Genomic DNA, 13,878 nt, shown 5'->3' on the forward strand with positions numbered 1-13,878 from the left:
CAGGAGGAGACGCCTCATCCTTATGGTTGAGTTCTCAAAATCCACGTGGTGCAGGAGGGAGCTCCCACATGAAGGCGCACAGAGGGCAACAGGCTGAAAGGCCACTCTATACAACTGTGAAAGAGAAGCCTAGGTTACAGTAGAGACCCCGGGATGCTAGAGATGTCAGAACTGAGAGGATATCTGACAAGGGGAGCTGTACACAAGAATGAAACCAGTCCAAGGGAGATTTTAAGATGTGAATTCCCAGCTTCCCATTTCTGCCACCGTGCCTGCTACTTGCTACTGTGCCACCCACTATGATAGATCCCCCTAGAACCATAAGCCCAAATAAACTTTTACATCAAATTAAAAAAAAAAAAGGAAAGAAAATCTATATAGGGAAAATTTAGTATCACCTGATCAAATAGCAACCGAAGCTGTCTCTCAGATTCTCCTACCCATTTACTCAGGCAGTCAGCGCCTTTCCTCATGAAGAAAGCCACTCTCTTATCCCCTCGGCTGCACTCATTGGCAAGTGCTCTTGCAACCAGGGTTTTTCCAGTTCCAGGTGGTCCATAGAACAAACAACCTCTGCAAAACATGTTACATGCTTTCAGTACTAAATTAAAAGGTGGACTACTGAAACAAAAATTAAGAAACCAATCTCATAACCATTTTAATTAATTTAAAACATTAAACTGAAAGTTTCATTGTTATATAAAGTACAAGTTCAAACTCTGAGAGTTAGTATCAATACAACATGAAAAAAATGGAAAGAACCCCTTTATTTGAAACATTGTTTTACTACCTGATCATAGATACTACCTTACCTCGCATATGCAGTCACATCACACAATCACAGAATTCTCTATTTTTTTTTTTTTTATGTGGATGGGTTTAAAAACCATTAGTGATCCTGTGTGCAGACTAGAGAACAACTGGAGCTGGTCTTCCCTTCTCGTTACTATAGCTCTAGGCACACTCAGGTTGCCAGGCTGTGATTAAAGGCATCTGAGACCAGAACTTGGCTCCCAGCATTCATGTCTGATGGCTCACAACTGTGATTCCAGCTCTACGGCTTGAACGACCTCTTCTGGCCTCCACAGACACTCCTAGACAGGTGGCACACACTCATACATGCATACATGCACACATGCACACTCATATTTAAGAAGACTGGGGAAATGGCTAGACCAGTAGTAAAAGGACTGGCTGTACAGGCATGCACACCTGAGTTCAAATCCCAAAGCACATCAAAGAGCTGACTACAGTCATGTGTACATCTGTAACCCCAGTGTTGGTGAGAGGATGGGGCGGGAGGGCTGCTCAGGCTTGTTGGATACCAGCCTAACTCCAGTGTCAGTGAGACTGTCTCAAGGTTAAGTATCAGAGCACACGCCTGACATCTGCTTATGTGAACCTGCACCCACATCTCTAACGCACACAAGATTTAAAGAAGTGGGGCTGGTGAGATGGCTCAGCAGGTAAGAGCACCCGACTGCTCTTCCGAAGGACTGGAGTTCAAATCCCAGCAACCACATGGTGGCTCACAACCATCCGTAACGAGATCTGACTCCCTCTTCTGGAGTGTCTGAAGACAGCTACAATGTACTTACATATAATAAATAATAAATAAATCTTTAAAAAAAAAAAAGATTTAAAGAAGTCAAGAGAGCAGCACTGCACACACACTGTGGCTATAAGTAAAAGCGTCTTTCTATTACCTTGGGGGTTGAATTTTAAACTTTTCGAAGACTTCTGGATAAAGTAAGGGAAACACCACCATCTCTTTTAGAGCTGCAATGTGACTGGACAGGCCGCCAACACTGTCAAATCGCACCTGCAGTGAATTAGGACACAGATCTGTATTAAAATTAAGACACTGCCTATGTCTTCATAATCAACCTACACCAACTGATTAACAATAGTAGTCCAAAGATACTTTTTTAAATGTTTATTTTATATGTAGGGCACCATGTGGATGCTGGGAATTAAACTCAGGTCCTCTCTAAGAGCTACAAAGGCTCTAATGCTGAACCATCTCTCTAATTCCCCAAAGATTTTTGCTTTTAAAATATATATAAAAGTTTAAGTTTCTGATAAGAAAAAAAAGTTTATTTACCTATAAGACAAACATAAAGTGATTGAAATTACACTTCAAGTACAAATTTTAAAATACTCACTGAAGAATCTAGTTGCATTGGGTCAACATCAGCAAGGCTTGCTCCAATTTTCATTCGATCTTTATAAATCCCTCTTATTTCATCTTTCCGAAAATTTAGTGGGAGGCACCTATTAAAAAACACATGCACGCAGCGCATACACATATATAAAGACATATATCAAAACATCCTTGTCTTTAAATTCAATGTTATAATATTACTCTTATTAATACCCAAATCTACTAAACTATGGGTAGAGGTGGCAGGCCCTCTGTAATCTTAGGGTCCTGGAGGCAGAGGAGAGGAACCTCCAGAGCAGTCAGGTTAGCCCGAGGATGAGCTCTAGGTCATCGAGACCCTGCCTCCAACCAAAGCGCAGTGACTGCGGGGCACACCCAGTGCCAACCTTTGGATTCTAAATGAACTCGGAACTCGAGTTAGACATTTGTGAGCCATCATATAAGTTCTGCAAGGCATGGTGGCAGGTGCCTGCCATGGAAAATTAGAGAGTTCAAGATCCTGAACTACGTACAGCACGTTCTGAGCCCACGTGAGCTACATTAGACCTTGTCTTTTTTTTTAAACATTTATTTTATGTAAGTACACTGTAGCTGTCTTCAGACTTTTTTCTCGCTCCAGCCCCGATTGAATAATATGAATATTATTAAGTAACGAATATTATTATGTAAGTACACTGTAGCTATCTTCAGACTCCCCAGAAGAGGGCATCAGATCTCATTACGGATGGTTGTGAGCCATCATATGGTTGCTGGCATTTGAACTCATGATCTTCAGAAGAGCAGTTGGCACTCTTAACTGCTGAGCCACCTCTTCAGCCACTAGACCTTGTCTTAATAATAGTCAACCAACCAATCCAGCCACCCAGCCCTCCTGTTTCAGTAACCATGTCCTAGTCTACAGTTTGTTTTGACTATAGATATTTCATTTCTAATAAGGCAGGAACTCCCTTTGTATTAATGTCTGGTACAACCTTTTAATCAGCTAAGGTATACTTACTATCCCTAAATTATTCTACTTTCTTATCAGCCATAAAAAGATATCCGAGGCCAGCAAAATCTCAGAAGTAATATCAAGCCTGACAACTTGAGTTTCATCCCTGGAACCCACACAGCAGAAGGAGAACCCAACTGAATCAATCCTCTGACCTCCACAGGCAAACCATGGCATGCATGCATGCATAAACGACACATAATGCATACATAATTGTAAAAAAAAATAAATATTTGGTATTTGAAAAGTCATATCACCGTAGAACTCATCCATTCCACCTCCCCTCCCCCAATATTTTGTTTTTGTTGAGATCAGGCTAACCACAAAGCCCAGACTGGTCTCCGATCTCAGCCCCAGCGTGCTGGAATTACAAGTGTGAGCCCCCACACCAGGCTCAGAGCTCACCTGTTAATAGCTCTATTTCGGCTCCTTTTTGTTCTCCTCTCAAAGCAGTCGTCTTCAGAGGAGGAGGAAGAAGTAGAGTCACTACTGTGGATGGCATGCCTTCGCCTAAACATCAAAATTAAAATCATAATGAAGGAAACAGAAAAGGTGCAGAGGACCTAAGTATCAGAAATAGCTAATGATCTAAATATATATATATATATATATATATATATACACTTAATAATAAATATATGAATACCTATCTTTATTATATATATATATATATATATATATATATATATATATATATATATATAAAATGTAAACTTGAGATGATACTGTTACATGATAACCCTCGTAAACATTTCCAAAAATCTGACATTTCAACACAAATGATCGCTAGGGTTTTGAGAAATAGTTTATAAAGCCAGAATAAATGAGGAAATAATTCATCTACAAACCCAAGACCATTTCTGTAATCATCCTGAAGCTAAAAGTATCTGGTGCAAGCCTGCATATTTAGTATTACCATCAATACACAAAACATTCATATTATATATAGTTACTATATATTCATAGAATTAAGACAGATTTCACAATTTAAAAAAATTTTAAATGTTGTATTTACTGGCTTTTTTCCCATATACCTGATTGACTATTGCCCCAACTAGTAAGTACTGAATCCAGGGCCTTGCATATGTTTAGCAAATGCTCTACCCCTGAGCTACACCAACCAGTCTTATTGTTCATAATTAAAATTCTAGACAACATACATTATCAGTAGGCTCATTTTACAGAGTCAGTGAGATTCAAGGGCTAAATAACTCGCTCAAGATATCAGAAGAATTTTCAAATTCAATCCTATTCCAAAGAGCCAAATACTAGTGTACTGGTGGTTTCTAGTTTAATTCACAAGCTAGTAAAAGTTATAAGCAAACAACAAAGCCTTGTAGACCAACAAAAGGTATTATGTTTTATAAATAAAAGAATCCTTCAACCCCAGAGGCTTCTCTATTGAAGGCTTGTCACCAACTGTGGCACTGCTGGGAGATCAGCAGACCTTGAGACTGCTGACCTCGCCAGTGGATTAACCCATTTATGAGCTCATAATGAACGTGTCACTACAGAGTGGAGCCCGAACTAAGGAAACAGGTCACTGGGAATGTGTTCTTTGAAGACTGTATTTCCCTTTTTGGAGACACCGTATTTTGTAGCTAAGCTGACTAGGCTGGCCTTGAACTGCTCTGTAGCCCACCCAGGCCTTAAACTGACAGTCTTCATGCATCAGTTTCCATCCGAGATTAGAGGACTGAACCACCAAGTATGGTTTTTAACAGCAGTCTAATGAGTTCACGAACACACTGAAAGTGCAGAATCTTTACAGGCAGCTCTGCCTTCTTGATCTTCCATCCTTCAGTTAGGTAACAAGGGATGATGAAAAAAGAAGCCCATAGTGTCTACTTGTGATTCTGACAAAATTACAACATACAAGAATACAAATATACTTATTTTTCATAAAAGAGATGAGTCTTCACCAGGCAGTGGTGGCACACACCTTTAACCCCAGCACTTGAGAAGCAGAGGCAAGAGGATATCTGAGTTCCAGGACAGCTAGGGCTACACAGAAAACCTATTTTGAAAAAGCACCATCTCTCCTCAAAGATTCCTCAACACTTAAAAAGGTTGTACTTTCCATGACCAACACATGATCAGATAGTTTACAGACTCCCTGACAATTGTTTAAATAGCTGAAAACTATTCTTTCAGTCTTATTTCTGTTTTTTTTTTAAAATCATCCTTGTCCTTGTTCCTATTTTCAGGCCACTGTAATACTTTCAAACCTTGGTTATTCTAATGTATCAGAAAACCTTATACTACTCAGGATGGGAAAATAAGTATAGGTTATTCCTGTAAACAAACTGGAAAGAAAACTATTGAGATGTATAGAAAAGGAAATACTTTAGTGAGATAAAAACAATTTTTCCAAAACATAAAAGAAATAAACTATAAAACAGATCCAGAAAAAGATGGCCAGTGTATGATCCAGTCTAGAAGTTTTATAACTTAGAATATTTAACGCGGAGGGAGATTATGGTTGTAGAAGTATATAAAGAAAAGGCTACAGTCTAAATGTGAACTTTAAATGAAATAACCTTTGTAAAATAAGCCTAACTATAATATACACTAAGTCAAAAGTAGACCTATCATTTCATATGCTACAACGGGATGAATTATCTTATCAAGTAGTTATTAATACATTTATTTATTTATTTATTTATTTATTTATTTATTTATTTATGGTTTTTCGAGACAGGATTTCCCTGTAGCCCTGGCTGTTCTGGAACTCACTTTGTAGATCAGGCTGGCCTCGAACTCAGAAATCTGCCTGCCTCTGCTTCCCAAGTGCTGAGATTAAAGGTGTGCGCCACCAAGCCCGGCAATGATTATCTTTTTTTTTTTTTTTAAATGAAAGCAAAAGCAAAGAGTCACTGGTAATGGGAATTAGAGCACTAAATGCATACCAGAGCTCTCCCATAGATGAGATTCTAGAATTCTAATACACTCAATCCAAAGACTCTAGAACCCTGTCATAACACAACCACTTATGTTACTATAAACTGCTCACGATTTCAGCACCTAACCTGCTCATTCGTTTACAATAGGGACTTCTGGGACCCGCAGAAGACAATCGGTATCTTGGTCTTGCAGGAGAAGCAGGGCCACTATAAAACATGTTGGGCTTTCTCTGGTGACGAGGTTCTAGAAAAAGAAATGAGTATATATAATAGAAAATATAAAAAAGTAATTTTGTCCGTTATAAAATGGGGTTGATATTAAAAATACAGTAGGGATCTGGAGAGAGAGAGTTCAGCGGTTGCCAAGCAGTTGCTTTGAGGAGACCTAGGTTCCACTCCTAGTACCCAGACAAAGGGACTTACAACCACCTGAAACTCCAACTGTAAGAGCCCCGGCCTCCAAATACAACACACACTAGCCACACACAATTCTTATGATTATAGAGGCGTAAAAATATCAAGTAGGATGTTAAAACATCCTATCTTTATATATATAAGACAAAAAAAGAAAAAACACCCAAAATCTCAAAACAGCAAGAAATGACAATGGAATAAACCACCCTTTTACATCTAATTTGGAATATATTAAAAAAATACTATTAGGAAGGCTGGAGCAACGCGCTTGGAGGCTGGAGTGATCTGCGAGGGAAACCTACACCATGAGTCTCCTCAATAAACCCAAGAGTGAGATTGACCCCAGAGGAGCTGCAGAAGCGGGAGGAAGAGGAATTCAACACAGGTCCCCTCTCAGTGCTCACGCAGTCGGTCAAGAACAACATGCAAGTGCTCATTAACTGTCACAACAAGAAGCTGCTGGTCCGGGTGAAGACCTTTGACAGGCACTGCAACATGGTGCTGGAAAATGAGAAGATGTAGACTGAGGTCCCCAAGAGCAGCAAGGGCAAGAAGAAGTCCCAAGCCTGTCAACAAGGACTGCTACATCTCCAAGATGTTCCTGCACGGGGACTCGGTTATCGTGGTGCAGCAGAACCCGCTCATCGCTGGCAAGTAGAGCCTGCACCCTGCCCTGCGAAGGCCTGCAGAACCCTGCCCAGTGGGCGAGAAATAAAACCCTGTGCTTTTTGTTTAAAATAATAATAATAAATACTATCAGAGCATGGTGTCATCACACACCTATAATCCCAAGACTCAAGAGGGTGAAGGCAGTGTGATCGCCAAGTTTGAGGCTAGCCTGGGCTACACAGAAATGTCCTGTCTTAAATAAAAGCAGTATGAGCACTTGGCAAAGTGAAAAAAAAAAAAATTTTTTTTTTTTTTTTTTAGAAAACGAAAACACAACAGAACAGTGCTAGAAAGAAGACTCAGCAGGTAGTAAAGGCACTGCTCCATGAAGTGAGTGTGACCCTAAGACTCACAGTACAAAACAGCAAGCGGACTCCAAGCTGTCCTCTGATTGGCGGCCCCGTGTGCACACAGATAACACACGGAATAATTTAAGTGTAATAAAGAAAATGTTTTTTAAAAAAGGAAAACCCCAAAAAGACAGTAAAAACGAGGGAATTAATCTTCCTCCTCAAAGATCATTTCAGTACTTACTACTTTCCAGTGGAGACTGGTAGTAAACAGTTGCTTTTCTCTGCCTAAGATAGTATCTTTTTTGATTATCTTCTTCTCCATCTTCTTCATCTTCATCATCTTCACCATCATCATCCTCTTGCTCTTCACCCTCTTCAGATGATTCTATAGTTAAGAATACACACAGGAGGTCAGAGAGATGTCAGCAGGTAAGGGTAACTGCCAAACTAACAAATGAGTTCCAGTCCCAGGACCCACAAAGTCAGAAAATCAAGTCCTGCAACTGCCCTCTGACTTCCACATAACACTCTTACCAACACCAGACAAAATCAATGTAATGAAAATTTTACAAAGGAAATATATCCAATATACTCAACAAAGTATTAACAATTTTTAACATAGGGAGTTAGGAGAAAGGAATCTTTAAAATTTTTTACCTGCTTTTCCATTATTCATATAAAGAATTTACAACATTTAAGAATTTTTCAAGCCAGGCAATGGTGGCACACACCTTTAATCCCAGCACTTGGGAGGCAGAGGCAGGCGGATTTCTGAGTTTGAGGTTAGCCTGGTCTATAGAGTGAGTTCCAGGACAGCCAGGGCTATACAGAGAAACCCTGTCTGGGGGGGGGGGGGNTTTCAGGGGCTGGTGAGATGGCTCAGCGGATAAGAGCACTGACTGCTCTTCAGAAGGTCCTGAGTTCAAATTCCAGCAACCACGTGGTGGCTCACAACCACCTGTATAGTGAGATCTGATGCCCTCTTCTGGTGTGTCTGAAGACAGCTACAGTGTGCTCATACATACAAAATAAGTACATTTAAAAAAAAAAAAAGAATATCCAAAGTAATATATATATATATATATAAATTTAGATGCAGGAGTAGAAGATGAGGGCTGTAAAGGGACTGATGCGATGGCTCAGTGGTTAAGAACTCTGGCTCCTCTTCAGAGGTACTGAGTTCAGTTCTCAGCTATAGGAATTATATCAGTCTAACAAAGACATTTATGATAATGGTAAGATAACCTTCACCAACCTATTTTAGGAAGCTGTTTTCGAAGTATGTGGCAATGGGGAATGGGGATCTGGAGGTAGCCACTAGCAAGTCCCAGATGTCAGGAAAGCAAGAGGTTCCCAGGACCCAATGGGGATGAGATTAGCTGAAATGCCCAACAAAGGGGAGGGAGAACCTTAGAGACCATACTCAGAGGTTAGGCAAGGCTCTCCGTTGAGGGAAGGGGGCACCCACTCATCTCCAATTTTTAACCCAGAATGGCTCCTGTCTAAAAGAAATATAGACACAAAGTGTGGAGCAGAGAACGAAGGAAAGAACTCACATTGACTGCCCCACCTGAGGATCCATCCCATATACAGACACCAAACCCAGACACTATTGTGGATGCCAAGAAGTGCTGACAGGAGCCTGATACAGCTGTCTCCTGAGAGGCTCTGCCAGAGCCTGACAAATACAGAGGCTGATGCTCACAGGCAATTGTTGTGTGGAGAGCTTTTGGGGCCACTTGACAGGAATCTGACATTGGTCATGACAAGGAAATGGGCTTCTTCAGGCAGGACTCTGACACTGCTCCATGACAAGGAAGTAAGCTCAGACAGGAATCTAATTTTAGTCTAGAACAAATGTAGGCTTCAGTCATGAATATGACTTTGGGCTAGGACAGGGAAGTAGGCTCAGATAGATATCTTGGTCATCTTGATAAGCCCTTAGGAGTGATCATGACTTTGTTTATTGCCTTGCTTGTTCCTCGACTATTTGTGTTTATTGTACAGCTTGACCTTATTACTTGCATGTAACTAAAATGTTATAAAAGTAGAATGGGAAAAAATAAACCCACCTCAACCTCAGAACTGGCTGGGGTCATGCTACAATGTTGCGTAATAGTCTTTTTATTTTTAACCCTTATTCCTGAGATGGAGAATGTGTTGACTGACTGAGCAGGCTTGGTCACTACTGGATTGAGCACGGGGACCCCAGTGAGAAAGGACTGAAGGAGTTGAAGGGGTTTGCAACTCCATAGGAAGAACAACAATATCAACCAACCAGAACCTCCAGAGCTCCCAGGGACTAAACCACCAACTAAAGAGGACATATAGTTCCAGATGCATATGTAGCAGGGAATGGCCTTATCTGGCATCAATGGGAGGAGAGGTTCTTGGTACTGTGAAGGCTCAATTTACCAGAGTAGAGGAAGGCCAGGGTGGTGAGGTGGGAGTGGATGAGCACCCTCATAGAAGCAGGGGGAGGGGGGATGGGATAGAGGATTCCGGAGGGGAAACTGGGAAAGGGGATAACATCTGAATTGTAAATACATGAAATATCCAATAAAAAATAAAAAATATAATATGCTATTAAGTCTCAAATGCATGTAGTACCATAATTAACTTTAATCACTTTAAAATAAAATAGAGATGTATGATAAACTATCTGTAGTTTTATTATACAAGCAAACCAATTATTTTAAAACTGTTGATTTCAGTTACTTTCTCCAACAAACATAGTATCCTTTTCTGATTGTCTAGATTTCTTTTAAATTATAAACACCAGAAACTACAATAAATGCCACAGAATCTAAATAAGGAAGCTATTGCCTACTAAGTTAAAAATGCTTAACTTTGGGAGCTAGAGAGATGACTCAGCGATTAAGAGCACTGACCACTCACTCTTCCAGATTTCAATTCCCAGCAACCACATGGTGGCTCCCAACTATTTGTAGTGGAATTCAATGCCTTCTTCTGGTGTGTCTGAAGACAGCTACAGTATACTCATATAAATAAATAAATCTTTAAAAAACGTACCCACACTGCCGTCCTGGTTATCAGTTGTTTCTTCATCAGCTCGCTGGATAGCCTTTAGTTTTCCTCTTGTGTACATGGTGAGATTACTCTACAAATATTTAAATAAAAGCCATTAATATTTAGTATATGTTCATACAAAAATTAAAACCTTTTAATTATTCTTAAAATGCAGACATACTATAAACGTTTAATTCTAGTAGTTATCTGTGACAAACCAACAAATGCTGGATAAAATGATTAATTATTACTCATAAGTGGATCATGCACTAAATGGGATGTTAAGTCACCACCTAATGAAAAAAAATGGTTACCTCTTCTGTTTCATTGAATACTCCCAAATCTTCAAGCTTCTTCATTCGCTGTCTACGCATCTTTTTCATGTCATCCATCTTTTGAAGAACAGCTTCAGCAGTGCTTCAGAAACAGAATTTCAGCAAGGAGGCATTAGCTTACTTGGGTAATATATTCAATACTTCTTTCCAAGAATTTCAACACACATATGTAATAAAGGTTACTAATTCTCCTGTATGTTTCACCCAAATCAAGTAGATTACAACGTTCAGGATGGGGTCAGGAATGTAGCTCAATTGTAATGCAAGCACAAAATAATTATCCAATCCTAAAATCTAGGGCGAGAGAGGGGAGGAGGCCAGGGCACTAGCACACCTTGATCCTAGCACTTGGGAGGCTAAGGCAGGGAGATCCGAGTTCAAGAACAGCCAATTACATAATTTTACATGTCAGGGGAGGGGGAGAAAGGACAGTAGTGCCCACATCACAATCCTTTACCCACAAAAGGTTTGATCTTAAACACTTTTACTTACTTTGTTATAAGCTTGTCAAATAGCACAGACTGGTTCATGGTACTGTAACGACTTCTAATCCTGCAACTTCTTCGAACTTCAACATCTCCATTTTGTTCATGCAAATGTTCTGTGGTTGGAGCAATGTTTCTATTCCTCAATGAGCGAAGAACTGGAATAACTTTCTCTTTATAGATATGTACAGAGAAATAAACAGATCTTAAATAAGTATTAGCAAAACAACTTGAAAGTGTACAACTTTCACAGCAAAATTATAGCATCTTAAACTTGTTTTGCTAGAAAACTTTTAAGTTATAACATATACCTATGGTGTAATCTACCTCACCTCAGAGAAGATATGTCATAAGACTTGTATTTGAAAGTTTAAAGCAGTTCTTTTTTTCCCTTTTTTTCTTGGGGGGGGGGGGTTTTTTTTTTTTTTTTTTTTTGGATTTTTCGGGGGGGGGGTGTGCTGTGTTGCCCTGGCTATCCTGGAACTCATTCTGTAGATCAGGCTGACCTTGAACTCAGAAATCCACCTGCCTGTACCTCCCAAGTGCAGGATTAAAGGCCTGCACCACCACTACCCGGCTTAAAGCAGTTTTAATAGCTCACAATCAATAACAGCTCAAGTCTATTGAAAGATGAAGAGATAAAGGCAGGTGCTGTGGTGCAATGCCTGCACTCCCTGACCTCAAGAAGCTCAGGCAGTCCTGAGTTAAAAGATCAGTCTGAGGGCTGCTTAGAGGCTCAGCAATTAAGAACACTGACTGCTCTTCCAGAGGTCTAATAAATTCAATTCCCAGCAACTACGTGGTGGCTTACAACCATGTATAAAGGATCTGATGTCCTCTTTTGGCATGCAGGTGTCCATGCAAACAGAGCATCCTACATCTACAAAACCATCAAGTGCTGAGTTCAGAGATCCTGAATGATTTTGCTCACATAGACCTCTTAAGTAACAAACTAATCCACAGCAACAGAAAACTGGTCAAGGGCGGCAGTGGTGCACACACCTCTAACCCCAGCACTGGGCAGCAGATGCAGGTGGATCTGCTCAGTCTACAGAGGGAGTTCCAGGACAGTTAGGGCTACATGGAGAAAACCTGGTCTAGGAAAAAAGAACAGACTGGTGGTTACTTTGGAATCTGAGGGCAAGACAGGAACTAGAAAAACCAAGATAGATTATATGGCAGTGTCTTAGTCACTGTTGTATTACCGTGAAGGGACACCATGACTAAGACAACTCTAGTTTCAGAGATTTAGTCCTCTATCATCATGGTGGGGAGCACAGTGACATACAAGCTGGTAGTTACAGTATCTAAGAACAAGATCCTGCTCTGTAGGGGAAGAGAATGAGATGCACTGGGCCTGGTTGGGCTTTTGAACCTCAAACTCTACCCTCAGCATCACACTTTATTCATCAAGGCCACACTTCCTAACCCTTCTAATTCCAGAGTTCCACTTCCTTGGTACTTTAAATTCAAATATATGAGCCTACAGGGGCCACTCTTACCCAAACCATAACAGGAACTTGAAGAAACTTTTAGGGGTAAAGGCTATTTTCCTGAAATTAGTATATGATGGTTTCTTTTACATACTATGTCAAGTCTAACAAAGTGCACAGGTTTTTGCATGTGCTTCAGTGAGCCTGCAAACATTATGAACTGCATGCTTTACAAAGGTGAAACGCCATTAGCACAACTTACCTTCTTTGCACTCTTCTTTTTTATCAGCCTGCTCTCGTGCAAATTGCCTATTATAAAAAAACATGCTAAATGAATTAAAAATGCAATTGACAGACATTTAAATTCTACATTCTATATGACAAACTACAGTGGAAAGTTAGGTCAAGAAAGTATAATACTGGGATACTTAAAAACCCAAGAAACACTGACAATATCTATATGTTATGGCTAAGCAAGTCTGTTTTGAATTTAGTAACAAACATATTTGTCCGTCTTTTTGAGACAGTCTTTGTGGTGGTTTGAATAGGTTTGGCACCCATAGACTTGTGTGTTTGGATACTTAGCCCAGGCAGATAGCACTATTAGGAGGGGTGGCCTTGTTAAAGGAAGTGTGTCACTGTGGAGGCAGCCTTTGAGGTTGTTTTGTTTTGTTTTTGGCTTTCTTGAGACAGGGTTTCTCTGTGTAGGCCCGACTGTCCTGGAACTCACTCTGTAGACTAAACTGGCCTCAAACTCAGAAATCCACCTGCCTCTGCCTCCCAAGTGCTGGGATTAAAGGCATGAGCCACCACCACCCAGCAGCCTTTGAGGATTTTTTTTTTTTTTTTTTTGGATTTCGAGACAGGGTTTCTCTGTGTAGCCCTGGCTGTCCGGGAACTCACTTTGTAGACCAGGCTGGCCTTGAACTCAGAAATCCGCCTGCCTCTGCCTCCCGAGTGGAGGTTTTTTTTTTAATATGCTCCGGCTACACGCAAGTGTGACACAGTCCCCTTCTGCTGCCTGCCCATCAAGAGGTAGAACTCTCAGCTCTTTGTCTAGCACCATGTCTGCCTGCATGCAGCCATGCTTCCTACCATGATGATAAAGGATTAAACCTCTGAACCTGTAAGCCAGCCCCAATCAAGTGGTTTTTTTTTTTT

At 40.4% G+C, this 13,878-nt stretch overlaps 1 protein-coding gene and 1 pseudogene across 2 annotated transcripts in view; one reads left to right on the top strand and one right to left on the bottom strand.

Moving 5' to 3' along the window:
• Positions 1 to 13,878, bottom strand: part of Atad2 (ATPase family AAA domain containing 2) — a 45,277-nt gene that overhangs the window by 21,298 nt on the left and 10,101 nt on the right. Inside the window, exons 3-12 of one of the 2 annotated variants that reach the window (XM_021183846.1) lie at positions 12,980 to 13,026; positions 11,292 to 11,457; positions 10,779 to 10,881; positions 10,468 to 10,555; positions 7,676 to 7,819; positions 6,185 to 6,302; positions 3,561 to 3,665; positions 2,166 to 2,274; positions 1,707 to 1,822; positions 399 to 573 (exon numbers count right to left, since the gene is read on the bottom strand). In XM_021183846.1, coding sequence (XP_021039505.1) covers positions 399 to 573; positions 1,707 to 1,822; positions 2,166 to 2,274; positions 3,561 to 3,665; positions 6,185 to 6,302; positions 7,676 to 7,819; positions 10,468 to 10,555; positions 10,779 to 10,881; positions 11,292 to 11,457; positions 12,980 to 13,026 — 1,171 coding nt within the window. The remainder of the gene's footprint in view (positions 1 to 398; positions 574 to 1,706; positions 1,823 to 2,165; positions 2,275 to 3,560; positions 3,666 to 6,184; positions 6,303 to 7,675; positions 7,820 to 10,467; positions 10,556 to 10,778; positions 10,882 to 11,291; positions 11,458 to 12,979; positions 13,027 to 13,878) is intronic. The other variant, XM_021183847.1, reaches the window with a different exon arrangement.
• LOC110310734 lies at positions 6,743 to 7,130 on the top strand (annotated as a pseudogene).

This window comes from Mus caroli, chromosome 15, assembly GCF_900094665.2.
Source record: "Mus caroli chromosome 15, CAROLI_EIJ_v1.1, whole genome shotgun sequence".
Classification (NCBI taxonomy): Eukaryota; Metazoa; Chordata; class Mammalia; order Rodentia; family Muridae; genus Mus; species Mus caroli.